Source organism: Ambystoma mexicanum, chromosome 4q (assembly GCF_040938575.1).
Source record: "Ambystoma mexicanum isolate Mex_15411 chromosome 4q, UKY_AmexF1_1, whole genome shotgun sequence".
Classification (NCBI taxonomy): domain Eukaryota; kingdom Metazoa; phylum Chordata; class Amphibia; order Caudata; family Ambystomatidae; genus Ambystoma; species Ambystoma mexicanum.
In genome coordinates this window covers 1,250,080,120-1,250,107,737 of record NC_090928.1, presented here as the reverse complement: position 1 = coordinate 1,250,107,737, position 27,618 = coordinate 1,250,080,120, and the positions used below count along the sequence as shown (strand labels likewise).

Below are 27,618 nucleotides of genomic sequence, written 5' to 3'. Positions count from 1 at the left end.
GGCACCTCTTTGTAGGCCTCTTGAGCAAGCTGCTGTGCAGGCTATAAAGGCACTGCTCGCACTACCTTGAGGATAATCTCCTTAAAAAGGGAACTCATGACAGATGTGGGCATGCCTCAACAGAGAAAAGGGCTGCGGGTTGAGGCCGGAATCTGTGGGAGCGGGGACAGGCACAGCCCCGCGGCGGCGCCCTGCCTGGATTGAATGTTGCAGTACATCGTGCTAAGGCTCTGCTGCATTCCCCAGTGACTATATCCTACAGGGGTATAAGACCAAGGGCGGGATATAGGAGCAGTCAGCCTCCAAACCACTCGTGCTGTCATGTTCCTGCTGCACAACACTGCAAGAAGCAAGCACTTGCATCACTAGCCATTGTTTATGTGTTTAATGTTTCTTAGAATAGCATTATTTTTCAAAAGGGTTTAGGCTCGAGATGGGAAAATAATCAAACCCGCTCACTCCTGAGATTGAGTTCTCGAGTGACTGGACATCTTGTGACCGTGATGGACAAATGATAGTTCAGTTGGTTGTGTACATGCCTCTGGTCGCCATGGGCTGCAGACACCCTTTCCAGCCAGGTCACTGGCGAAAGGAAGCAGATGCACAGGATTGGACCTATGTGGCCTCAGATGTACCGTGGCCTCTTATTGGCCTTCCCAGAGTAGGGTAGAGTAGGGTCGCTGACCGGGTCATGCAACTGCGCTTTTGCGTTTGCGCCGTGAACATCTTTGTACGTGTGCGGCTGCTACCGGGGAGTCCTCTTGAAGAAGGAGTCCAGGGTCATGTTGGAGTCTTGCTTCAGGCGTTTTGCGCTAGAGGACGGGACCCCTTTGGGCTTGGTCTTTCCTCTTAATGGGGATGGCACCGCAGGACTGGATGGTGCGCTGGAAGGGCCGGGTGTGGAGAACGAGTTCTGGAGCTCCAGGGCGAAGTGAAAGTCCATGTGCTCGGGAAGCTCCCAGACCAGCACCTTCTCGCTGCACTTCTCGCATTGCACAAGATCGTCCCGGTCTACAGGAGGCGCCGTCTGGAGAGGAATGACCTCATCCTCCATTTCAGAAGAAGCTCCATCCTCTGGCTTACTGAAGGAGGGGTGCTCAGACTCCATCGCCCCTTGCAAGTCCATGCCATAGGCATCTACCATTCCATCTTCAGAGGCCTGTGTAGAAGCGTTCAGGGGGTTCTCGTTTCCTGAAGACAGATCTTTCTGGTGGCCATTTCCAAGGGTTGACCTCTTGAGCAATTCTGGAGCTCTGCTCTTAAAAAAGGAGCCGGACTCGCTGTTGCGATTTGCCAACGTTGCACTACTCAGAGTAGATGGATTAGTTGAAGAGGGGCGAGCTGGGAAAGCGCTCAAAGTCTTTGTGGTGGGAGTAGGTGCTACGTTATCCCCCGAAGGCCTCCTCTTCTCCCTGGACCTTTCAAACATGGACTGGATGGCATTGGGTGCTTTTGGACTGTGGACTTCCTTCATTTGGCTTGCCAGGATCATCGGTGTGTGGGTCACAGGAGAAGCACCAGGACTGGAGGCCAGGGCGGTCTGCTGGGTACAGGAACCCTCACTGATCAGGAAACCAGCGATGCCCCCAGTGGAAGGAGTGAGCGTCTCACAGAATTTGCTTGCGGAGAGTTGAATCAGGGTGAGTGGAGGTGACCTGGTGGAGGAAAAGGCAAACAGGTTAGAAGCCGACAACGTTTAGAGTGCACGAATCCAATAACAACATCAGCAGAGCTGGGAACCCTTATATCAGCTCATGTACAGCAAAATGGGCTCCTAAATTCAGCACTAGACAAGAATACAACACTTAGACGTGGTTCTGTGCGTTATATCAAAGAATGTTCAGAGTGGGATTTTTACTGCAATTTATTTACAGATTTTCCTCACACAAAATCCAGGGGGAGACCAGTGGCATCGCCAGGAATCCAATTTAGGAGGGGTACAGAGGGCGCCACAGATAAAAGTAGGGGGGCACAGACTAATGTAGGGGCCCCGCTTATAAAAGGGCTATTTGTGACGTCAGGAGCACTCCTGCAGAGAATCTTGTGCACACCAACTACCACGCCCCTTTTGTGCACCTCCCCTGCCATCAGAATGTAAGGACTAAACCATTAAGTCACTAATCAACCATCATTAGCGGTTTCTAAATGGAGGGGGACCTCTTGGCTACATTTGTACTTTTGGCCGAGTTTATGCTTGCTTTCAGAGTTAAAAAAGGTGTTTTATGCCATTAAAACTAATTAAAACGTTAAAATTATATACAACCGGCAGCACAAGATTGCAGTAAACGACACTAGAGGGTGCTATAAGCTTTTTTTTTAAGGACATTGTTAAAGGAATGGTTCGGTCAGAAATTTTTATTGTCCCTACGGGTTGGCCATGTGTTTTTAAGCCTAAATCGGTCGATATTAGAAAAATTTCCTATGGACCTTACCCGAGTTTTCGTCCATTAAGCACATGCGAAAACAGGCAGCAGGGCGCTGCCATTTTGTGATAATCCTATCACTTGCCGCATCGCCCTGGGTGACCTGCTTTTGCGGCACTAAATCATATCCCCCGCCCCGGACATCAACAAAACATTCATATTCCCCGCCTCTCTCTGTGACGTTACTGTTCTGCGTAGGCAAACGCGCCCAGTCGTCTTCTACGCGACTTCACACAGAACCCGGAAACCAACACAGATCATCTCACAACACAGCGCGCCACAATTCGGAATATGAAACTGTACTGTAAAATCAAACAGCAAGATTGTACATTTGGTAAAGTACATTTATTTGACATTAAATGTTTAGGGAATATTCAGCAATTGGCATATTAAATCGGAATGGAATTGTTTTTCTTTGCTCTCGATCCGCAAATCCGCTAAAGTTTATCGTGAGTCATGCGCTGTTCCTTTATGGTACACAGGGTGTTGGTTTTTGTTAAAACAAGCACTTTGGTCGCACGGTGAATCGCAAGGCTGTTCCATCAACTAGGCACTAGGCCACCGTAAAGGTTGATATGTTGCTTCTAGCCGCTAGTACTGCATAAGGGCATATGGGCCCTTGGCGATCGTCCCATAAAATAGTCAAGGTGTGTCAGGATTCCATGGCACATTTCCAAGGAGACATTACACTAGAAAACTTTCTTTTAGGAGATCTCATCATCACATATAAATGTAGGAGTAATGGTTGAGCGGTGTTTGGTGTTGGTTCTGAAGTTAACATCTTATTATTTACATAAGTTTCCATAGTGTAAAATTATTCAGGAAGTGCCTAGCTTCCCAAGCCAAGATGGAGGGTCTGTTCCACAACAGTGATTGGAGGAGAAGTGCTGTGAGGTAGTTTGGAACATTCACCAAGATTCTAAACTGCCTTTCATTCCAGTTTCCCTTAGAGGAAGGTTGCAGTACTTTAGCTCTGAAAACTTTTATCATTAGGAATCTATAGTAACAGCCTGTTAAGAACAAACTACAGAGAAGATAATCATCAGCTGGTTATAGAGTCAAGATCATCACAGATGAAGCAAGCTAAGTCAAATTTTGGAATAACTCCTTATTGTTACTAAGTGACTTTAATTTATCAACAATTGTCAAGTCAAGAAGTTATCCTGCTAAGTATTTTGAAAACTGAAATTATATGAGGACATGAACTTCTTTGTGCTCTTTTGATCGTGTCGCTTTTTCTGAGAAAAAAACCATTCTTTTATTGTATTTGCGGCTGCATTTACATTTCTTATTTAGTAGAGTTTTAACTATATCTAAATATATATATATGCTTAACGTGAGCGAGTTCAGCCAGTGTTTAAATTAATGTTCCCTCGTGTTTAACATTACTAACTTGTTGCGCATCTATAATAATAATATTAGTGTGCACGCGTTTCTCGTAACGGATAACTTTAAAGTAAAGGACCCGCTAACGTACTCCTGCGTGTGTCCATATTATGCTTATCACTTCCTGATAGTGACGTATGCATATTTTGTGTGCGCTTCGTTGCGTGAAAGTTTAATTGGAGGCTATTTTTCAGTTCGTCGTGTTTTTCTAGTTTTTGGTGAGCGCAGGCTTTTTTCTACACCTTCGCACGTACCAGGAGTCATCTCACCACGGTCCAGAGTGCGCGGTTCATCTTCTGCTTCGCGCGTCCACGAAGTCATCACATCATGTTGCTGAGCGCACGGTTCTTCTTCTACGTGCGCGGTTTCGTGGGCGGCGTTTCAATCCAAGAGCACTGTTACATTGTCGATGCGCGTATCTTCATCAGAATAGAAGGTACGTGTATCGCTACTTATGGATGGGAATTGAAGCATCATTATCATCATTTTAAAGGTGAAGCGTAAATTTAAATATTCAGAGTCTATCTTCTTCAGAGAATCGACTACAAAAGTAAGACAAATAAGAACTTTTCAAATCTGTTTAGAACTTATTCAAGAAACAGAAAAAAAAATCTTTAAAAGATTATTTGAACTACTCTTCAGTCAAGCTAATTCTTTACAACTTGTTACGAGCTATGAGACCATGAAGATGAGAAGTAACAGCAGAAAAGAAATATAGTTAAGAAGATAAATACTAAAATAATAATATATAATTAAATCAGCAATCGAGCATAGGCTACAGGTATTTGCATTTAATTTGATAAAATATATTTAAACATAATAGAAATTTAAATCAGAATAGAGTAATATTAATAGTGTATCATTTGTGTTTAGATTTTTACAGACACTGAGGAACCGTATTTCCAGTAATCCAGTTCCAGAAGATTAATCAGTTGTCGAGTGATCAACATTGAAAACTAGTGAAGATTTGCTTTTGTTTTGTTCTCCATTCCCCTTGGGTTTGCCAGTTTGATAATTATAGTCTTCTTGAGATTGTTGAGCCGGCATATTTGGGGGGTCTGGTGGGCCAGCATCTCTCCTGCAAGAAGATTCAAGTTTGGACCCTGACAAGGTGGTGCAGTTGTTTACAAGAAGCTGCAGCTGCCGATTGAAGAACCCGTCGGCCGGGGTCCGGAATAGATGACAGTCGCAGTAGGGTAGGATGTACCTGTTTTGAGAACATAAAAATTGAAATTAGTCTCACCAGCAGATCTTTATTACTATTATTCATTTGATTTATTAGGGCCGAGGTGAAACTATTTGCTTGCGAGGATAGTGCAATGGAGTATGTTCGGCTCTAAAAGCAATGCGAAAACTGACGAAAGAAATCAAGGTTAACACACAATGTAATGATTTATTAGCGTTGAACCACTGAGAAACGACTGTCTACATGCGTGTGTAATGGGGACGTGCATGCCCATGTGCCCGGTAGAAAGACGATCCCACAAATGTTTTACTTGCTCTTCATTGTAATATGCCACACAGAACGAACAAGTACAACTTAACCTGCCTTTAACGGTACCCTATTGGTATTATATTCCGGTATAAAATCGTCTAAAGAGTTTCTTACATTATATATATGCCATTTCCATTGTGTCGGCGTAATGCAGTCTGTAAATCCCACTCTCTTTGTGCCAACGATTTTTCATATACTGAACATGAAACTTGGTGTAGTTTCAGAATTTTCAGCCTTATCGTCTCTTACGTTATTGCACCCCTCCTTCAAATGAAGTGCTTTCGGCATGGTCCCTGTCTCTCAAGGTCAAAAAACAATAGAACCTTATACTGCCAGTGCGAGTAGTGTGCCTCTCCAGCCCACGAGCAAAAAAATCAAAGCTGGTGACCTTCACTCTGCATGAGCATACATTCCTACTTTGCAACATCCCGTGTAAAGCCATCTGTGAGAACTTGAATTTTCGACTCCATCTTTATACTAGGCCTCACTGTGCTAATGCGAACTGGCTTCTCTCCCATCTGCAACGCCTCGCTTGGCGCGTTCCAAGGCCCCCAAGTTTGTCCTCGTTGTCCGCGAGCTTTGCAGCCCTAGAGTACCATAACTATGGAGACATTGGGAGCGTGGCTAGACGGCCATGCTGTAGGAGGCACGATCGAAAAGCTCCGCCGAGATCCTGCAGTGATTCTAATCACACTGGCGCAAAACAACTAGTGAAGAGCCCAGACTAACAGATTCAGATGTCGGAACAGTAGCGGAGCACTCGCAGATTCTCCCGAGGAAAAACGGAGTGAGGATCGCGGAGAAAAAAGCAAAAGAAGGCGCTGTCCGCGAAAAACAAAATGGCGGACGCGAGAACCTGAACCGCCGAGAAGAACATAGGCGCTCCGCAACCCGAAAGGGATAAGAGCACAGGCGCTGCACGGCCAGCCAGGGAGAAAAACAACGCCCGTAACAGCGGGGGCCCTCCGGAGAGGTGGTGGAGGCGAACTGAGGTGGTCTAGGAGGCGGAACAAGGAGCGCGGACAAGGACATCGCGGGAAGACGAGGCCGAGGAAGCCCAGTAGGGAGAAAGGCCACCCGAGCCCCGATCCGACACAGGCGCGCAGCGCACCGGCCGCGACCTCCTCTCTGAAACCACAACAAGGATCACACGAGTTACGAACACCACAGCGGATGATAAATAAGGACCCCACAGCGCCAGAGACCCGCTACAAACAGGAGGTGCGCACTGCGCAGATCACAAGGCGAGGCATAAACTTGGAGAAAAAAAGAGAGTACATTGGGACACAGTGCGTAGCATTAAACACAGGGCAGCCCACGCAAATATACGTGAAACGAGTCTGCCATCCATCCCAGGTATAAACTTGAATGAAGAAGGAACATTGGGGCACATGGCGTCATATCAAACATAGGGCGGCCCACGCAATAACACGCGTGACAGCCACCTGCCCCGGGCTGTACGAGAACTGCATAGACATAAGCATACCCATAGCATAGCGCCCAGAGCATTATGCCCCCCAGTGGATAAGAGACGCTCGGCAGCCCACAAACGATAAAGCCCACGGCCGGGAAGCCTAGGAAATAAACCTGGGACACTTAACTAACAGCGCCGAGCACGGATTGACCCGGACCTGGATTTACTGACCATTAAGCAGCATTAAAGTGGACCCCAAAAAGATAATGCCGAACCGGAAAACGGAAAGTAAATCAAAACAAACCAGCATAGAAGCCTTCACCAAAACATCCGGAAATAAACAACTTGCTCAGCCCGACGCAGCAATGGCCTCCTCAAGCACAATACAACGACTGGGAGACACGAATGACAGACCGATCCTAGAAGCCATAGCGGCCCTGCAAACATCCCTCGAGGCCAAAATGGACACAGCAATAGGCGCCCTTAAGGCGTCCTTAGAAAATAAACTCAACACCGTCATGGTAGACGTAAGCCTTCTCCGCCAGGACGCCAGAAATTTGACGGATAGGGTAACGACAATAGAACAGCAAGTGCAACAAAACACCACAGACGTTGCAGTCGCACAAACACAAATGTCGGAGGTGATACAGAAGATCAAGATCCTTGAACAAAGGGCAGAAGATGCGGAAGGAAGGGCACGCAGGAATAATATCCGTATAATCGGACTTCCGGAGGCCGAAGAGGGTAGAGACCCCACAGAATATATCGAGACTATGCTACTCCAAGAGATTGAAGTCGGAACACTGTCCCAGGGCTTCATGGTGGAGAGGGCACACAGGGCACTGACCAAAAGACCGCAACCAGGTGTCCCTCCGAGAGCAATGATTGCCAGGATTATGAACTTCAAGGACAGAGAAAATACTATCGTTCTCAAGAGAAGGGGGAGTGATCGATAAGGGTTCCTCCAAGATTACAATCTACCCAGACTACACAGCCATGGTTCAAAAGCAAAGGGCAAAATTAAAGAGCGCCTCAGGACAGCTGGAGTAAGATACATGCTCCTATACCTAGCTAAACTTAAAGTAATACACCAAGGGAAATCACGTTTCTTTGACTCGACCGAAGAGGCCCACACATGGATGGACCAGCAGGGTTTCCCCCAGCAAAGACAAAGAAACCGGAATAACAATGAGAACCAGCCTCGATGAAAAAAGAAGCATTAGCCCAAGGATACAACGTCAACATATAGAAGCATGTCCATGCCAGATGCACATGACGGAGGAGCGACTCGCCCCAACCCAGCAGAATGGCACAGGAAAACCACCCCCCCCCGAATAAGAAAGTTCTACAAGTTGGGATGCTAGTTTGGAAGCATCACGCTGCGGCAAGCTAGCCCCACCTCGGTGGACAGAGCGAGAGAAGCGGCGAGGCCCGAGCAGGGGAAGGGTGGCTGGGCGTTAGTTTAAACGTTATGGTTTATGTGTTGGTTAGCAGTAAGCATGGCCGGCTGGCACACGGCACCATCAATGAGAAAGACAATTTCAGAGACCACAGAACGGCCCGAGTGGGTGGGGAACAAGAAGACATGCAGCAACAAATCAAGGGAAGTTACCTTGGATGCAAAGGCGGGGTACGCCTGGAGAAGAGAGGAAGACCCCGAGATCTGAAAGAAAGAAGGATAAGCAGAGCAGTGCACAAAAAGAAGGCTATGGGACAACAGAGCCGAAACAAACGTAGCACACATGGACCCTGAAGAGATAACAATAGCAACCTGGAATGTGCGAGGTCTCAATGCTTATGTCAAAAGGCCCAGAGTGTACGCCTGGTTAAACAGAATGAAAGTCAAAATAGCAATGCTCCCTGAGACTCACTTGACATCGGAAAAACAAGCCAAAGTGAGCAAGAAATGGGGAGGACAAGTTTAGAGCACCACATACTCGAACTATGCAAGAGGAGCGCCAATATGGATTGCGCCAGGAGTACCGTTCCAGCTAATAAAACAAGAAAGTGACACTGAGGGAAGACTAGTGCTAGTGCATGGTATGCTGGAAAATAAAGAGGTTTGCTTGATCAATACCTACGCTCCGAACCACGACGCGACAGAATTCTTCAGGAACATAGCGCCCAAATTGGCCCAATATAGGTAAGCTACGCTCATCTGGGCAGGAGACTTTAATTGTACCTTGAACCCACTCCTCGACAGATCAGATGACAAGTATAGAAAACCAGCTCCCCCTGCCAGGGAGCTCCAGAAAACCCTTGCACAACTGCAGCAGGTGGACGTCTGGAGACAGGTACACGGAGGTGGGCGGGGGTACACACACTATAGCGCACCCCACTGAATATTCACACGAATAGATTACCTATTTACGGGTACCAAATCTCTAATAGAATTTACAGGTATTGACATCAAGGCACGCACACTCGCAGACCACGCCCCGATACTAGCAACATGGGCGCATACCCATAGGAGAACCCCAATACCAACATGGCGTCTCCGAGCGGAGGCACTAGGGGAAAGCGAACTGGAGGAACATTTGCAATTGGCGATAGATGATTACTTTGAACACAACGAGGGGAGCGTGGGAAGCAATGTCACGCTCTGGGACGCTTTTTAGGTAGTGATAAGGGGGGCGGCGTTTGGGAAAACAGGAGGGCTGAAAGGAGCAATCATGGGAGAACTGGACAAACTAGAAAGAGAAATTAAAAGGGAAGAGAGAAGGGCAGAAAGGGCGGGTGAGGAACCCAGGGAACTGCTAGCGCTAAGGACAAGATGTATGGAACTCTGGGAGAAACTGGGGAAACTAAATTATGGGAAATATTTACAGAGGCTGTACGCAGAGGGAGACAAACCTAGCAGGCTACTAGCATGGCTCAATAAGCAAGAAAACAAAAAAGACCCCATAGCAGTACTAATAGACGAAACGGGGGCAGAGGTTAGGAACCAAGAAAACAAACACCTTATTCGCTGATTTCTGCAAGAGACTTTATGCCCCTTACCCGGAAGTGGAACCGGAAGACATTTCGGATGCCCTAGCGGAGATAAGATTACCGAAACGAACAACAGAACAGGCCCAACTATTAGATGCCCCTATTACAGTAGAAGAAATAGAGACAGGGATCTCCGAGATCCCCTCAGGTAAATCCCCGGGCCCTGATGGACTCCCTGGGGAGTTTCATAAGACATACAAGAGCACCATCGCCCCGAAGTTGTTTGAAACATACCAAGAAGCATATGAGGAATCACAACTGCCAAACAGCATGTCGGAAACCACAATTGTACCGATCCTCAAGCCCGGGAAATCCCCAGTGGAGTGCGCGTCATATAGACCAATTTCCCTCATCAACCAAGACGTCAAAATATTCACAGCGGTCCTAGCTAACCGCCTGAAATTAGTGATACCCACACTGAGCCACTCAGACCAAACGGGCTATGTCCGAGGGCGCAACACGTCATGGAACCTACGCAGACTACATCATATTATAGAACAGACCAACCAGAGACAGGGCGAATGCGCGGTAGTGTCATTAGACGCCGTCAAAGCATTCAATTCGGTTAGTTGGAAGTGGCTGCTGAGTGTCTTGGCCCACTTTGGCATGGGAGAAGGGTTTCTAAGATGGATTAGACTGCTATACAAAGACCCCAGGGCAAGAGTGAAAACAGGAAGACAGATCTCGAAAGCATGGAGAATATACAGGGGAACCAAACAGGGCTGCCCTCTATCACCAATGTTATATATATTGGCCCTAGAGCCATGGGCAGTGTTTCTCAGGGCAGAATACGAGGACACAGGAATAGATATAGATGGAGTGGTACACCAGATCTCACTGTATGCGGACTATAGCCTTCTCTTTGTAGAAAACCCGCGTGTCAACCTACCCTGTCTCCTAGAGGCGGCGGATGCCTGCACTAGACTCTCAGGGATTGCTATCAATAAAGAGAAGTCTGTCCTCTTCCCCCTGGCCGAACTAAAACGAGTCCCCCGAGATGAACTCCCTGACATGGGTCTGGCGTGGGCACCAAACTCCTTCCGGTATCTGGGAATCGAAATACACCATAACACTGCAGAGTCACACGAATGCAATACACAAGTGGCCCTCGATAAAATACAAAAGGCCATGGGCTTCTGGGAGACACTCCCACTGGGGATGATGGGTAGAGCGGCCATTCTGAAAATGGTGGTACTTCCAAGATTGCTATATTACTTCACAAACATTCCACATGCCATACCCAGAGCCTTCTTTAAGAAGTTGAACACAATAACACGGGGGTTCCTGTGGGGAAGGGGAAGGTGCAAAATTGCCATGACAACCCTACAGAGAGAGTACGAGGAGGGGGGCATCAGGTTGCCCGATTTCAAAAAGTACTACTTAGCAGGGCAACTGCAATTTGTGGTCAAATGGCTGGGAGAAGACGAATCAATAGATAAAACACTCTTCCAAACAACACTGAAATCCTACTACCTACGTGAGGTCCCATGGCTCGACAAATCCCTGCTCAAGACCCTACCAAGCATGCTTAAGCTCGCAATGGAATTGTGGGCGAGGGTGTGGAGACTACAGACGATTAAGGATCCTTGTTCAGCTCAGATCCCACTAGCGGGATTAGTAGGCACAGATCCCAACACACTTGCGATATACAGATCTCAATGGGAAGCTAAGGGAGCAGCACAAATTGGAGATTTGAGGAAAGACGAGCAGTGGGCAGAATTCCAAGACATGGTAGAGGAATGTGACATACACGAAGGTCAATTCATCTTATATAACAGGATAATACTAACAATCAAGAAGAGGTGGCCAGACGAGGACACAGAAGGGGAGCTGGATGCATGGTACGACATATCAGAAGGGGGACACACAACCTCAAGATTATATGAACAAATGCTAAAATCTAACAATTTGCAAGTACTACGCACCAGAGGGAGCTGGGAGGAGGAACTCGGGAGACCCCTTGGTGATGAGGAATGGTCCAGGGTGCTGAAATATCCAAAGAAGGTATCAAGGAACGCACGGTTCAGACAAGCACAATTATACGTCACGCACAGGGCATACCTCACGCCTAAGAGAATGAACACAATGATGCTGGGAGGCCCCCGCACATGCCTCCGTTGCCCGGAAGAACAAGCAGACATGATACACATGTTCTGGACCTGCCCGGTGATACAGGTCTTTTGGGACGAAATTAGACAAAGAGTGGACAGCAGTGGACTCTGAATACAAGAAGAGAATCCGGAACTGTACTTGCTGGGTCTCTTCCCAAGAGGAGGCAGACGCAGATCGCACCTGGCTAAAATGACAGACCTAATCTGGATATTAGCTAAACGGCAGATAGCAATGGTGTGGAACTCAAGGGAGGGCCCAAATATAGATCTATGGTAGGCGGACTTCAAGAAATGGGCAATGACAGAGACAGCGGTGTGATAAAGGCGGCCCAGAAAGGAGTGGGGGAAACAGGACAGAGAATAATGGCATGGAACTCTCTGATGCAGAACTTATTTGAGCCAAGAGAAGACAGTGAAGAGGAAAACCCAGGAGGGGGGAGGAACAGTAAAGGAAAGACATTCGATATGCCCCCAGAACAGGAAGGCGTAAAATGTAAACTCTGAAATGGCCATGAAAAATGAGGTAGTTCAAAAGACTCGATCCCCTACCCACTCTGAGGCGAAAATGTGGAAAGATACCTACATTCAGTGCCAAGCAGCAAGTTATGTTGTTGGTTATATGTTTTGTCGGTTTTTTGCAATGTTATTAAAAAATCAATAAAGAGTATTAAAAAAAAAAATTAAAAAAGAAGAAAACTATGGAGACATTGACTTCTTGGGGGAAGGTGAGGAAAAGTATAAAGTACCCGAGGAGTTGAGTTGAAAGTGAGATTTATTGTGTTTATTTTATTATTTGTAATGTGCAAGCCTCCCCTCAGGTAACGGTGCGCAGCATTTACATGAGATTGCGAAGCTTAGTTACAACAACAAAAATATATACATACACATATTGACAAGGTCAGCGATATGAGGTGAATAGAGAGAGAAGTGAAAGATGACACCCAGGTTGTTCGCCACACAGAAGGGTGAAGGGAGGGGTTAGGGTTAGCATACTTTGTACACTGTAAAATAACATTTATTTCAAAAAGACAATCGGATTAGAATTATTTAAACCAAGATTTGTACTTCTCAACGAGCTCTACTTTGGGTGGACATGGCACAGTGGCAATGTTTGGTGGTAATGTATCTGTGCTCTGCACAGAATCGCTCAAAATTCCATGTGTGCTTCTCTAGTACATTAACAATAAGGCCTTTAACAAAGTCGAGCTCCATTTCCTCATATACTGGTTTGACCACCCATTTCTTACTTCTTTTTGTAAAGGCCGTAGTGTAGCGAAGCATCCCTACATTTCCCGTAGTCCTAGACTGTTCACGGCACACATTCTCGTTATGGGCCAAGACCGCTACTAGAGTCCTATGTTTCATGCCCTGTATGCCGAAATGCAATCGCTTTGGCCTGTACTTTAGGCACATATTGTGGAACACCTCCAAACCTCCTGTGTGCCAGAATTCTGTCAGTCCCCTCAAATCTCTTGAGAGTTTTATCAAACACTACCTTCTCAATGGCTTTGTGTGTAGGTGAAGATGGAATCAACCACTTCTTCCGTGCCTCCTCTGTGGACAAAGGGCCATGTTCACATTGGTGGAAATGTTGGTTTTCTGTCCAGCGGTGAACGTTGGTACAGTGGTGTATTAGTGACCGCCATTTTTCAAGTAGAATTTCCACTGACCCTTCATAAGTTTTGGAGCTCCACCAAAGATGGTTGCTGATAGACTGGGACCACTGAAATACTTTCCAAACCTTTTTTTTTCCCTGCAGCCGAAATTTTCTTATTGATTGATTTAGCAAGATGCCATACGTCAAATTGATGTTTAATATGTGAGAACTGCTCTGTCATTGTCTTGGCTATTGAAACAGGTCTGTCCGTGGCTATGAGGTTGATGTGCATTCCCCTCGATTGTAGATATTCCAATGATTTTATAAATCCTAGTTTCTCCATGGCCACTGAGGATTTACATTGGGATACCTGCACGACCACCAAACTCAGAATTTTCTTACTATCCATGTCCTGAAAGTGGTAGGTGCAGTACTTGGCAGAAAATCCAGGGCTGCCACACTGTCCATCGCCGGCTAGCCTGAACCGTTTGCCTTCGAATGTACTTTCTATAGACAATTGTTCAATTTTCCAAGCATCACTAATGGCCGGAAATAGATAATCATTTTGGAATTTGTAGTACTGCGTTTTAGAAATGAAATGGAGTCCCACAAACTGAAAGAAAGACTAAAACTGGACCCACTAAAAAGTGAGGCAGCGGCACACAGTAGATTGCCTGCTGGCAGTTTCCCCAGCATCGGTTGTGCAGACCATGAGAATGCATGATGTAATGCACAGCTGGCGTGTATTTTGACGTTACTGCCTTGTGTTTGACGAGTCACATTCATCAATGGCTTCCCATATACTTCCCCCTCCAACTGAATGCCCACATTTCAGCATACTTATAATATCCATCAAACATGTGTTGAATACTATGTATTTGCCCTCTTTCATTAGACTGTCCTCCTGCATCACATTTAGTTCGGACTGTACTGATGTGGACAGATCACCAGAATTGCAACTAATATCGTTGATATCAAGTTCTGATGCATCAGTGAATAGTGCTGTTGTTTCATTCTCTGTCATTTCAACATCTGTTACTTGAACATTGATGGGAGAACAAAACAATGTCGACAGCTTTTTGGGTGGCAATTTTTTGGCGGGTGTAGATTGTGTGAATTGATCTGCGACTATTTCAGAGCTATCTTCAATACATTCAGTATCATCTTCTTGTGGTGGTTCAGTCGCACTCTAGCAATGGTCCAATAAAACTTTGCTGGGTTCGCCGGACACATTCAATTCATGTTCAGGCCATTGGCAAAATGCATCTCGAGTCTGAACACTACGCCGCGCCTCAATTAATAGTTCCTCCATAGTGTAAATGGTTTGGCAAGCAACATCTCATTTGTTTCACTGTCTGTATGTATAGTTCGTACACCCACAGGCAACTAGAGGACAAATTGGAAAAGGGATGTTCAGTTTAAACCCAAGATACAGTATAGTACAATTGACAGAAAAAAAACATAATATAGTCCCCAGCACAAAACCAATTTCTAAAAATATGAACTGTTTGTAACTAAACTTTTTTTTGTTTGTTTTCTTTGCAACTTTCTTGACTCGAACTTCAACATCTGCACGCTGTCGCTCCGATTCGTATCCGCATGTATCCCCTTCCTCTTGCGCTGCAACGACTATAATTTCAGGATCCGCATAGACAGCACGGAATGACGCTCCATCGACTCCCTGAAACATACTACTTTCATCACTATGGATCAAAATATTGAAAACATAAAACACACTTGAGGACGAGCACACAGGTACATCTCAATAGCTAAATACAAATGAAACATTGTGTAGAACAATGAAACGACAAGTATTCGCGCTCTGATGATTTAGTTCGATGGAACGGTCAGTATCCATACCTCTGGCTCCGCATAGACTGCCACGTTTGATTTTATTGGAGATGACACCTCAGCAACTCCCTGAAACACAGTACTTGCATTAGTATGGTTTTCATATTGTAAACATAACACACAATTGGGGTCGACGGCACAGGTAAATACACACAGATAAGCACAAATGATCCATTGTCTAAAAGAATCGATGGATATCTAAATATGATCCGATTTTCTCGACTTATTTCACCGATATATTTACATCTGCATCAACTACAAGGGATGTTGTGATTGTAGAGGAAGCTCCGTCGTCTCCCTGAAACACAGTACTTGCGTTAATAAGGAAGAAAGTATAGCAAAAGTAATCATGTTATATGATCTCGCTCGATGGAACTGTCAGTATCCATACCTCGTGCTGCTGAAGAATATCCAGGGATGTTGTAAATGTACTGCGCACTTCCGAAAGCTGTTGCACCAAATCGCATATAGATGCTCCCACTTCAACTTCGTCTGGAATTACTTGATTGTCATGCTCTGCATCAAGTGCAGGGGTTGACGCCCCATCTACTGCCTGAAACATAGTACTTGCATTAGTTAGGATTACAATATTGTAAACATAACACACACTTGGGGGGGGTCGACGACACAGGAACATATCAATGGCTAACCACGATTGAAACATTGTGTAGAACAATCACGCTACAAGTATACAAGATCCGATGATCTCGTTCGATTGAGCTGTCAGTATCCATACCTCGTGCTTCTGGAGAAAATCTAGGGATGTTGTCAATGTGGTGGATGCTTCAGTATCTCCCTGAAAGATAGTACTTGCATTAGTATAAATAATAATTATAAATGAAACCAAACAATAGGGGACGACAACTAAGGTGTATATCAATTGGAAAGCACTAACCAAACATTCGGTAAAATAATGACAAGATACATAAAAACTGATACTTGACATGCATAAAACAAGTCTGTAGCGGAATAGCTGAGTAAGATTACCTGATACGCGCTAGAAGTGGTTGATAACTGCAGGCACGTCATTGGTGGAGAATCTTGTTGCTTCATATTCAGTGGATAGTCAAGCAGTTGTAAAGGTAAATTATTGTTTGATAATGAAATGCCAATATTAAAAATTGCCATTTAAGGCGACAGGATACTTGAGAATAATGCTATTGAAAATGTGCAATATAGCACAGTTCCCTGTGCCCATAAATCCTCTGAGGGTTATAAAATCGAAAACTAATGTATTGATAAATGTCAATATTCAAAAAGATATACACTGATATCAATATCGAAAGTATCACAAGGGACACAACACCTAAAATGACAATGCATTACTTACCGTAAAAGCATTTCCGATAGTTGTATCTGCTTAGATTCACATGCTGTGCAAAGGTCCGACATCCAGTGGTCACTGCGGAGTATTGCATTTTGTTTTTCGTAGTCGAAAAGGGACGTCGACAAGGCGTGTCTGAAATACTATCCCTATAGTGACGTGCGTTGTACCCACAATCCCTCACGCGTCGAGGTCCCTCTGTTTGTATTTTTCTGCCCTGAGGGAGCCTTCTAGACGTGAGTGAGTACAGAAAAGAGAGATATAAAAGGAAGTCTATGTTCCTTCCATCCGAGCGGGGAGGAAGGGTGGGCGCATGTGAATCTAAGCAGATACAACCATCAGAAATGCTTTTACGGTAAGTAATGCATTGTCTTCTGATGTTTGTTAATCTGCTTAGAATCACATGCTGTGCATAGACTAGCGAGCAGTACCCGGAGTTGGCGGTGGGTTATGAAAAGGAACAGTAGAGAAAAGATGTCTTAATACTGCCTGTCCCACCTGGGAGTCAGATCTCGAGTGTGCATCTAGACAGTAGTGTTTTGTAAAGGTGTGCACAGAACTCCAGGTAGCCGCTTTGCAGATGGACTCAGGGGGAACATTTGCAATCAATGCTATGGACGCCCCCGTGCCTCGAGGAGTGTGCTCATACTTAAAGGGCAGTTCTCTCTTAGCAAGAGTATAGCAGAGAGTGATGCATTGAACAATCCATCTAGAAATAGTGGACTTTGAAACTGCATCCCCTTCTCTTCCTGCTGCCACCGAGACGAAGAACTGATTAGTCTTCCTCAGTGGTCTGGTTCTTTCCATGTAGAACATGACCGCTCTGCGCACATCTAGTGTGTGGAGAGTTTTTTCTCCCAAGTTGGAAGGATTTTGAAAGAATGTTGGCAGTTCTATAGACTTGTTTACGTGGAATTTCGAGATGAATTTCGGAGCAAACCTTGGGTGCGTGCGTAGAACCACCTTATCTCTGTGAACTGTAACGAAGGGGTCTAGAACAGAAAGAGCCTGTAGTTCACTTACTCTCCTGATGGAGGTGATAGCTATTAGAAAAGCAGTCTTAAGAGTGAGGTGTTTAAGAGATGCTTTGTGCATGGGCTCGAATGGTGAGCCCATGAGTCTGGTAAGTACCACGTTAAGGTCCCATCCGGGAGCTGGGTCAGCTATCGGGGGGTGTATTCTTTTTACTCCCTCCATGAAGGCCTTTATAACAGGGATCTTCCACCACAACACTTTGAGTTGGGAAGTGGTGTATGCAGAAAGTGCCGCTAGGTGGACTTTAATGGAATTGAACCCTAGACCTGAATCCAATAAGTGGGTCAGGTATAGAACAATATGTGTGGGAGAGCAGTCAATCGGGTTGATGCTTTTTCCCCTGCACCAGATGACAAATCTCTTCCACTTGCTAGAATAGCAGTGGCGAGTGTTAGGTTTTCTGGCTTCCCTGAGGATGTCCATGCATCTCTGCGGGAGCTGTAGATGCCCGAATTCTATGATCTCAGGAGCCAAGCTGCTAAGTTCATGTTCTGGGGGCATGGATGCAGAGTCCTGCCCTTGTCTTGTGACAGCATGTTGTACGGGCCGGGGAGTTTCACTGGGGGAGATGGAGACATCTCCATCAAGTGAGCGAACCATGGCTGTCGGGCCCACATTGGGGCCACCAGTATCATGGTCACTTGTTCCTGGTGCATCTTGTGCACCACCTTGTTGAGAAGGGGAGTCGGGGGAAAAGCGTAAACAAATTTCCCTGACCATTGCATCGACAGACCGTTCCCCTTGGATTGGTTCTGGGGGTACCTGGAGGCGTAACTTTGGCATTGTGAGTTCTCCAGGGTTGCGAACAGGTCTATTTCTGGGAATCCCCATTGTGTGAAGACGTCGAAGACGATGTCTTCGTGCAGTCGCCATTCGTACTCTTCGGGCAGGGGGAAATCTCTGCTGAGTTTGTCTGCCAGCAGATTGAGTTCCCCTGGTACATGTTGTGACAGTAGGAACATGTTTTGTTTGAGAGCCCACTTCCATATATTTTGGGCCAGTTTGGACAGTCCTGGAGAGTGGGTGCCCCCCTGCTTGTTGATGTAGTACATAGCTGTGGTGCTGTCTGTAAGGACCATCACAGTCTTGCCTTATAGGTGTTCCTGGGAGGCTTTTAGCGCCTTGAACACAGCTAGTAGCTCCAGTAGATTTATGTGTTTGGATGCTACGTTCGGAGTCCACACTCCGTGAGCAGTCTGATGGGATAGGTGAGCCCCCCCATCCTGTGAGGGATGCGTCTGTGGTTAGAGTAGCTTCCGCCGCGGGTGTGGCAAAGGGTTTCCCTCTTACCAGGTTTTCCTTTGTCCACCACCGTAGCGAGAGAACCAAGGGCTGCGAGACCACCACTAGATCGTCCCATAGTCCGCTGGCCTGACACCACTGGCTGTTGAGCCACTCTTGCATAGGTCACATGCGCAGGCGCGCGTAAGGTACCAAATAAATACAAGACGCCATCATGCCTAGCAAGCGCATTGCTTTGCGTACCGTCACCTCTCGACCGGTCACATATTGAGGGATCTGAAACAGCATGTTTTGGACCCTCTCGTTGGAGGGGAAGACGAGGCTGTCCTTTGTTTGAATTAGAGCCCCTAGGAATTGTTTGATTTGGCTGGGGTCTAGGCTGGACTTCTTTTCATTGATGGAGAAGCCCAACTGGAACAAAAGGTCTACAGTCTTTTGGGTATTGGAGAAGCAGGTTTCGTAAGAATCCCCTGTTATGAGCCAGTCGTCGAGGTAAGGGTAAACTGGGATGGACAACCTGCGCAGGTGGGCCGCTGCCACTGCCAGTACCTTCGTGAATACCCTTGGTGCCGATGCTATGCCGAAGGGTAGCACTCTGAACTGGTAGTGTTTGCCCTCTATCATGAACCTGAGGTATCTTCTGTGCGCTGGCAACATTAAAATATGAAAGTATGCATCTTTCATGTCCAATGTTGTCATGTAATCTCCCTTTGATAGCAGTGGGATCACTTCCTGTAAGGTCACCATACGAAACTTCTGAGGTTTGATAAACTTGTTCGCTGGGCGCAGATCTAATACAGGGCGCATGGTTAGATCCTTTTTGGGTACAAGGAAGTACACTGAATAAATACCTTCCGTTACCTGAGATAGAGGTACGACCTCTATGGCTCCTTTTTCCAGCAGTTGTTGTACTTCTTGGAGAAGGATGGCAAGGTGTTCCGGTGTCATGCGTCGTCCCCTCGGGGGTCTGTATGTTGGGGAACTGTTGAATTCGATGCAGTATCCGTGGGTTACGGTGGAAAGTACCCAGCGGTCTGACGTTATGCCCTCCCATGCTGGAAGAAAGGATGTTATCCGGCCCCCGACCGGTGTTGCATGGGAGGGGACGCGAATCTTCGCGTCACTTGGTGTTGTTGGGGGCTTGGGAGCCTCTGGGGGTGGACCCCCGACCTCTCCCTTTGCCCCGGCGCTGGCCTCTTTGGCTGTACTGCCCACTATTGGTCTGGTAATTGGTGGCAGGGTACTGTTGCTGCTGATTCTGTTGTTGGCGTTGGCCACGAAAAAAGCGTTTGTTGCCATAGCCGCGTCTGGTAGTGGGCTTAGAGATCTGGTCAAGAGTTTTGATAGTATCGAACTCTTTTTTAGCCATCTCCAGAGCCTCATCCACCGCTTTCCCAAAGAGGTTAGAGTCTTCAACAGGTTTATTTATTAAAGACGCCTGCGTCTCCGGTTTGAACCCTGAGTTGCGCAGCCATACATGGCGTTTTAGGAGTATTCCCTGAACCAGGGAACGTCCCGCTGTCTCTGCAGCATCCAGAGAGTTCTTTACAATACACTGGTTGACCTGGGTTCCTTCGCCAATAGTTGATAGCAGGCGTGTACGTAGTGGTTCTGGCGCTTCTTCGGCGTCTTTGCGCAGTTTGGCCCACTGCGCGTCCGCGTAGCTAGCTAGCAAAGAATTGTTGTTCGCAATTCTTGACGAAAAGGCAGCCGAGGATGTGACTCTCTTTGCAAGGGCATATAACCTCTTGCCCTCCTTGTCAGGTGGTGCCTCACTGGTGGACAGCGGAACCACTGCCCTCTTCCTTGTATTAGTTACCACAAAGGAATCCGGAATGGAATGTCCCCTGATGTACAGCGGGTCTGAGGGTGAAGGAGTGAAGAGTTTTTCAATTCTTGGATTAACTCCTCTGATTAGTGCGGGTGTGGATAGCGAAGGGATGATTCTTCTCTTCACTGAAGCGAGGAGGGGAATGGTCTGGCTGACCGGGGGTTTCTCCTTAATTACTCTTTCCACAAAGTCTATTTCAGGAGAGATCTCCCCAGTCTCCAGTTCGAAATGTGCTGCTGCTCTGCGCAACAGGGCATTGAATGTGGGCTGATCGTCAATGGGAGACGGGTTTCTAACAGGTGAATTGTCAGGAGGATTTAGGTTTAAGACATCAGTGTCCGAATATACTGATGGGGATTGCCATGGATGAGAAGGTCCTTCTTCTGGATTTTCTCCGAAGCCTTCTCCTACCATGTCTGGGCTGTCTTCCAGACCACCTTCCTGGTTCTGTCCTTCATCGTCCACAAATTCATCCTCCTCCTCCAAGTATTGTTCCTCACCAGTGAGGTCATACACATTATGGAGATGTGAGGCTGTGTCTTGCTGGGGATTGAATAGTCTCGGATATTTGGCCCTGGGGTCCTCCTGAGGCCCTTCTCTTGTTCTCTTGGGAGTGGGAGGGTTCTGGGTCTTCATAAACCTCTCCATTCTCTCCATGCAGAGATGGAGCCTTTCCATGGTTTCATGGGGTACCCCTGAGCGGTCTAGCGGGGGAAAATTAATGTCATCTAGCTGAAAACGGCTCGACCTCTCCCATAACGTCGAGGATAGTGTCCCGTCGCCTTCCGGTGTGCTGGGGGTCCCCCCGACTGAAGGGGGTAGTCCCTGTCTTTCTTTGGGCTTCTTCGGCGTGTCTTTCGACCTTTGCGTAGCGCTCGACGAGTCCTTCGGCGTACGCTTCTGGGCGTCGGCTACAACGATCCTCGCCAAGCTCTCTGTGACTTGTCAGCGGAGGGCTGTGGTTTCGACGTTACGGGTGTCAATCGCTCTATGGCGGCGTGCGCTCTCTGCTGGTGCGCGCCGGCCGATGGTTTGGGGGCGGCACCCTTATTTGCCGAAAGCCCAGTCGCTGGTCGCGGCTGCGGTTGCGAGAGGGGCTTCGAACCTGAACGGTCCGAGGAGGCCGCAGGTGGAACCTGCTTCTCCTTGGGCGCTGATGCTCTCTTCGTCTTCGACGAAGAAGAGCCATGGGTTGTGTGTTTACGTGTGGTATCGTGTGCGTCAGTGTCGCCGGGGTGTTCATCCCCATAAGCAGGGCGTGAGCCGAGCCCGTCGGGGCCGGGGACAGACGACGAAGAGCGGGAGCGCTCTATGGAGGGGTATACGCCTTCCGTAGCGGAGGTCGTGTTATCACGTTCCTCGTCACTGTCGGTGGTAGCAGCAGCGGCGGGTGAAGAATCGGCCTTCGACATCGCGTAGGCCGCCCACCTCTTGACCCTACGGTCTTTTAGAGTCTTTGGCTTAAGAAGCCGACAAGCCGTGCAACCCTCTTCTTTGTGATCGAGGGGCAAGCACCGGTTACACCGTGAATGCTTGTGCTTCCAAGTAAACTTGCCCTTGCAACGCGGGCAAAACCTAAAGGGTGTTGTAACGCTCACCTGATTCCCGCAGAGGCGCCGGTCTTGACTGGGTGAATGCTGTATCTTCAAAGGTGATGTGTAACCCACGGTTGGCTCTTTGGGCTGGACCTCTGTGCACTGTATGTCTGACTCGAAGAGTAAGATGTCTGCAGATAGAAAATATGGGATTAATGAACTGGGTTTATTGGGTGCCTCTCTCCTCTTCCCTTTCTCTTCTCCTGTAGAACCCCAAAGGTTAACGCCCTCACCTTAGGTAAGTGAACGCCAAGCTCTCCATCTGCCTCGGGGCAGGGTGCCGTAACCAGTTTCTTCACTGGATAAGGGTGCAGGCCTCTTGACCTCAGAGGACTGCTGTCCGTCGTTAACTGCACGAACGGTAAGTTCTGGGCACTTCAAATGTCTTAAAAGTCTTTTGTAATGATATCTCTTGTTTTGCAGGGTTCCGGCGATGGCGGATGGCGGGCTGATGAGAGTTGAGGATCGAACCCGCGTGAGGAATAGACGCGCCTGGAAGCACGTAAGTAAGCGCTTGTAGCCTGCTTCACGATGCGCACTAACTGTCCCTTTTATCTTGCAGGTACAAGTTGGGAGCTTTAGAGAAGCTGAATGGTGCTGGAATACCCACTGGATTCGGCGTGGGAAGGAGTAATGGCACGTGAGTAATAAAGTTGCCCAATGTCTTTAAACGCACCTTCTTTTGTCTTTCAGATGCGGGATGCAGCGCCGAAGGCCTCCGGAGCGTGCGAAGAGCTGGTAAGCTTTTGTCTTTCAGATGCCGGAATGCAGTGCGAAGACCTCCGGAGCATGCGAAGAGTAGGTAAGCCTTTGTCTTTCAGATGCCGGAATGCAGCGCGAGGCGTTGGTGACAGCCGATGGACCAGGTAAGAGATGCGCTGCCACTGAAGACCGTAGTGCTAACCTGTTCTTTCTTTGTCTTTACAGGTGCTGCTGAAGACTGGATTCCAGGTTGGTAAGCCTTTGTTCCCTTAGGCCCAGGATCAGAAGCAGAAGACACAAGACACGATGAGCGTTCTGCTGCAGAGAATGCAGAATAACGCAAAGCAAGATTCATCCATCGGGTGTGGTTTAAAAAGCCTCCTGTAGTGCTTAGGTGTCTCCTTCCACAGCCACGCCTAGGTAAGAAAAGAGTTCCTGCTTTCCAGAAGAGTTCCAGTGTTCTGAACCTAGGGAGTGGCTCCTGCCCCACCCAACAGGAAAAGTAGTCCCAAACAGAAGAGGATCAGGGGTTCAACTGGCAGGTAAGTAAGCAGCATGGTCTGCTGCAGGTAAGTCCACCCAAGCATTATGAGCCCGGTGCTTCCAGCGCTGGGACTGGGCATCTTCATGAGCCTGGTGCCACTGGCGCCAGGACAGGGTCCAAAAGGTCCCAATTGGGACTGGCTGGCACTCGGAACCGGGGTTATGGGTCTGCTTCCAAGGGAGTCGGGCAAGTCCTGATCTTTTGGAAGCAGAGATCATGACAGGTGTCCTCTCCATAGCCGAGGCAATAAATCGTGGTAACGACCCCAGGGGAAAGGAAGGGGAAAAGGAAAGGCATTCTCAGAAAAGAACCAGAGATGTCCCACGACCCCACTCTCCCTACTGTATTTGGCCTGCGAGGCCAGGCCACGTGTTCGGCAACGCCGAAGGATCTCCTCCGCTCGTCCCCTCCGTCGAAGATCTTGCTCTGCGGAGACAGCTTCACAACTGCGTCGAGGGAGGGATCGATATGTTATATTTTAAATAGGAAAACGACCAAGGGTCGAGGAGATGAAATCTGCAATGTCTCTCGAGGAGCTCCGCATAAAGGCGACCAGTAGCTGGGCGGAAAAAAACAATCTGAGGGACCTCGACGTGTGAGGGATTGTGGGTACAACGCACGTCACTATAGGGATAGTATTTCAGACACGCCTTGTCGACGTCCCTTTTCGACTACGAAAAATAAAATGCAATACTCCGCAGTGACCACTGGATGTCGGACCTATGCACAGCATGTGATTCTAAGCAGATTAACAAACATCAGAAATCAATTAATCCATTTGGCCACCTACACACTACCGCAAGGCCTAAAGTGAAATCCGGACACTTGACTCACCAGTGGCGGAATGTGGACGAATAGAGTGGGAATAGCGTTTGTGAGCAATTTTCGTGTCGTTCCCCGTTTATTCTTTGTTACCCAGGATGTGGCGTACATGTTCGAGGGAAAGTGCCGGCTGCAGATGCGGTATCGATCACCCCTCTTGTCCTCAAAGACTTGTTGGACTCTACTTTCAAGCTCTGACGGTGCATATCCGCAATATCGGACCCATTCTCTTATCCGATCGAGTGTCTTAGGGAATACATGCATTGTAGGGCCTTCAGATTTAACATGGGTCTTCGAAGGGCAACCGCTAATCGAACAGGCAGGCATTGCTGAAAACTCTGAAAAGTAAATAACATTATTATAAATTCTTGATGAATAAAAAGTGATAAAAAAGTAAATGAACCATACAATGTTCAATGCAAGGTTTGTTTTGGTCGCTGAAAACTACCAGTTCATCGTGTGCGGTTTAGTATTTGCATAACTTTCACAAATTAATAAATGATGTGACTAAACTCTGGACATGTGACTAGTCCCTTGGATGTACTGTCTTGCACGGAAAGTAAACATGCTTATATTATAGACAGGACCCGCAAAGGATGCAATTCGATGACAATTGACACAGATGAAAATAAATAGATCTATTGATAGCATAACATTTGAAACTCAAGTCAATAGCAATGAGACCAATGAACATAGCACTATTGAGTACTCGCAAAGAGATAGAAATTTAAAAATGAACGAAATATGACTAGGATACATGGCCTTACCTTGACCAACAAACAGTTAGATTCAGCAAGCCGAGTAGTTTGTGGCAGGAGAACAGGTAGATGGCCACAGGTAGCACACTGACGAGTTTTCTCGAAGCGGTCATAGAAGTTCAGATAGCACGACGACGAGCAGATTAGCATCGATCTCAGTGGTTCTCAGGTAGCACGTTCGGGAGTTGACTTGCGAAGCCCAAAGATGTTCTCATGAGACATATGAAGTGGTTTATAAAGTATTAGAAACAGGGGTGTGTTTGTGAATGAATGACGTGTATATGTCGTGGTATTATGTGGTTTGCAGGGGCGTGGCCTGCTTCACGGGAGGCCTGCCTGGAGACACAGGGTCTGAGGAGGCCATGTGAGCAATGGCCACTGGGCGTGGGATACCTTTTGAAGTGTACATGGTATTTGGCACCTTGGCCGTTATAGCCCCTGACAGCAGACCGTGGCAGCGCTCATCCCCTGGTGCGAACTGCCTTTGATAGAGGGGGGTGGGATGGATGGTCGGGGACGTGCAGACAAGGCACCGGAACTATGCTGAATGGAGACACACTTATGTGGATTGCAGGGGTGCGGCCTGCTTCAGGGGAGGCCTGCCTAGAGACACGGGGTCTGAGGAGGCCATGTGAGCAGTGGCCACTGGGTGTGGGATACCTTTTGAAGTGTACATGGTATTTGGCACCTTGGCCGTTATAGCCCCTGACAGCAGACCGTGGCAGCGCTCATCCCCTGGTGCGAACATCCTTTGATAGGGGGGGGGGGGGGGGAGGGGGTGGATGGGCCGATGGGCGTGCAGATAAGGCACAGGAAGAGTCTTGAATGGAGACACACTTGATTCATTTAAAAAATCGAAACAACCGTTGTTAAAATATATGTTGTGTTTTATTTTGTTTCTAATTTTGATGGCACAAAAATACAAAACTTCAGGTCAGGTTGCAGCACAGTGAAGGAAAATACCCTGTACTGACCGCTGTCACTGGGGAAAGTTTGTCTTATGGCACCAACGGCACAGGCGGGTATTACTCTTCGAACGCGGTGTCCAAGCCTCCCATGAAGCCACCATGTAAAGGAACGATAGGCCACCAGCCTGTACCACCTGTGAAAAAGAATGATACAAACTGTTTTTAAATGACCAAGATAAGTTTATCAAACCTCTGTTGTCAATGACAATTCTTGTAACTAATGGCATTCTGCTCGGACAAATGCTATCTAGACACTGCACACTATTGAACGACTTTCATGCGTTACAATGATATGCAGATGTAATTTTGAATATAGGAGACGACCATGAAATAGTAGTGGCATCACAACCAGAGTATACTTACTCGTTACTCGGATTACAAGGACGAACAGTTGCGCAAAGTTTGTGCATAAGCACCATCATTATCCTCAACACGGACCGTGTGAGGTAGGCTGCCCTGAAGTCTGGCAGCTGGGTGATGCATTGCGGCCGTGGCTCGCCTTCCAAAAATGTAGGCCACGCATCCCGAGTTTTCACAGCAGCAGCAGTTCTCCTCCTCGGTTGGCATTAGCTCGCACCGGATTGCATGTGCACCAGGTGGAAACACCGTCCATGCGACTAGGTCCAGTGTCTTCATCCGTTGATTCGTCCTGCCAACTGCCGTCCGAAGCCCCATCGTTTTCGCATGTTTCCCTTTCCAGTAGTTCCTCCTCTGTATACTCGGGCTCGTACATGTAGGGCATTATTGTAGCCATTGTGTGTTAAAGTAAAATATTTTATAGCGATGGTACAGGTGTTCACATGGGCTACAAGCGGCGAAGGTAGCTGACCACAGCACAGAAACGAGTCACAGAATACTCAAAGTAACACAGAGAGAGGAATGGAATCGAAAATCTGCTGCTGTGTGTTGTCAAACGGTCCGTTTATACTTATTGAGTAAAGAGGCGTCCTGCCATTTCCATGGTGACACGTCATTAGCTGAGGCACAGCGATTGTTGACACGATACGTGCTTTGGCGTTGGGAAATGGGCGGTACGAGTCTGCTGATGACAGGCTCAGGGGCGGGGGATATGATTTAGTGCCGCAAAAGCAGGTCACACAGGGCGATGCAGCAAGTGATAGGATTATCACAAAATGGCAGCGCCCTGCTGCCTGTTTTCGCGTGTGTTTAATGGACGAAAACTCAGGTAAGGTCCATAGGAAATTTTTCGAATATCGACCGACTTAGGCTTAAAAACACATGGCCGACCCGTAGGAACAATAAAAATTTCTGACCGAACCATTCCTTTAAAGAGGTTTGATTATTGTAATCATTTTCGTTGGAAAGCCAAAGGGCACACCGTCTAGGAATCAGGAAGAATTTGGGAGGGGGGGTCTCTAATTAGTAATCTCCCGGCTGAGGTGGGGGGCACAACGTGGGGCCGAGGATTTCAGTGTGGGGGCCGGGCCCCCCAGACCCTCACCTAGCAACGTCACTGTGGGAGACCCCTCCCCCTCACACGCCCTGTCCCCATTCGATGTTGCCTCACT

At 47.4% G+C, this 27,618-nt stretch overlaps 1 protein-coding gene across 4 annotated transcripts in view; it reads right to left on the bottom strand.

The window, feature by feature from the left end:
* Positions 1-370: 370 nt before the first annotated feature.
* POLH (DNA polymerase eta) overlaps positions 371-27,618 on the bottom strand; it is a 156,656-nt gene continuing 129,408 nt past the window's right edge. For 2 of the 4 annotated variants that reach the window (XM_069608831.1, XM_069608830.1), the window contains exon 11: positions 371-1,655. In XM_069608831.1, coding sequence (XP_069464932.1) covers positions 746-1,655 — 910 coding nt within the window. In that variant the 3' untranslated portion in view covers positions 371-745. Of the gene's footprint in view, positions 1,656-2,746; positions 5,017-26,002; positions 26,224-27,618 lie in introns of those variants that run through there. The other 2 variants (XM_069608832.1, XM_069608833.1) reach the window with 2 other exon arrangements.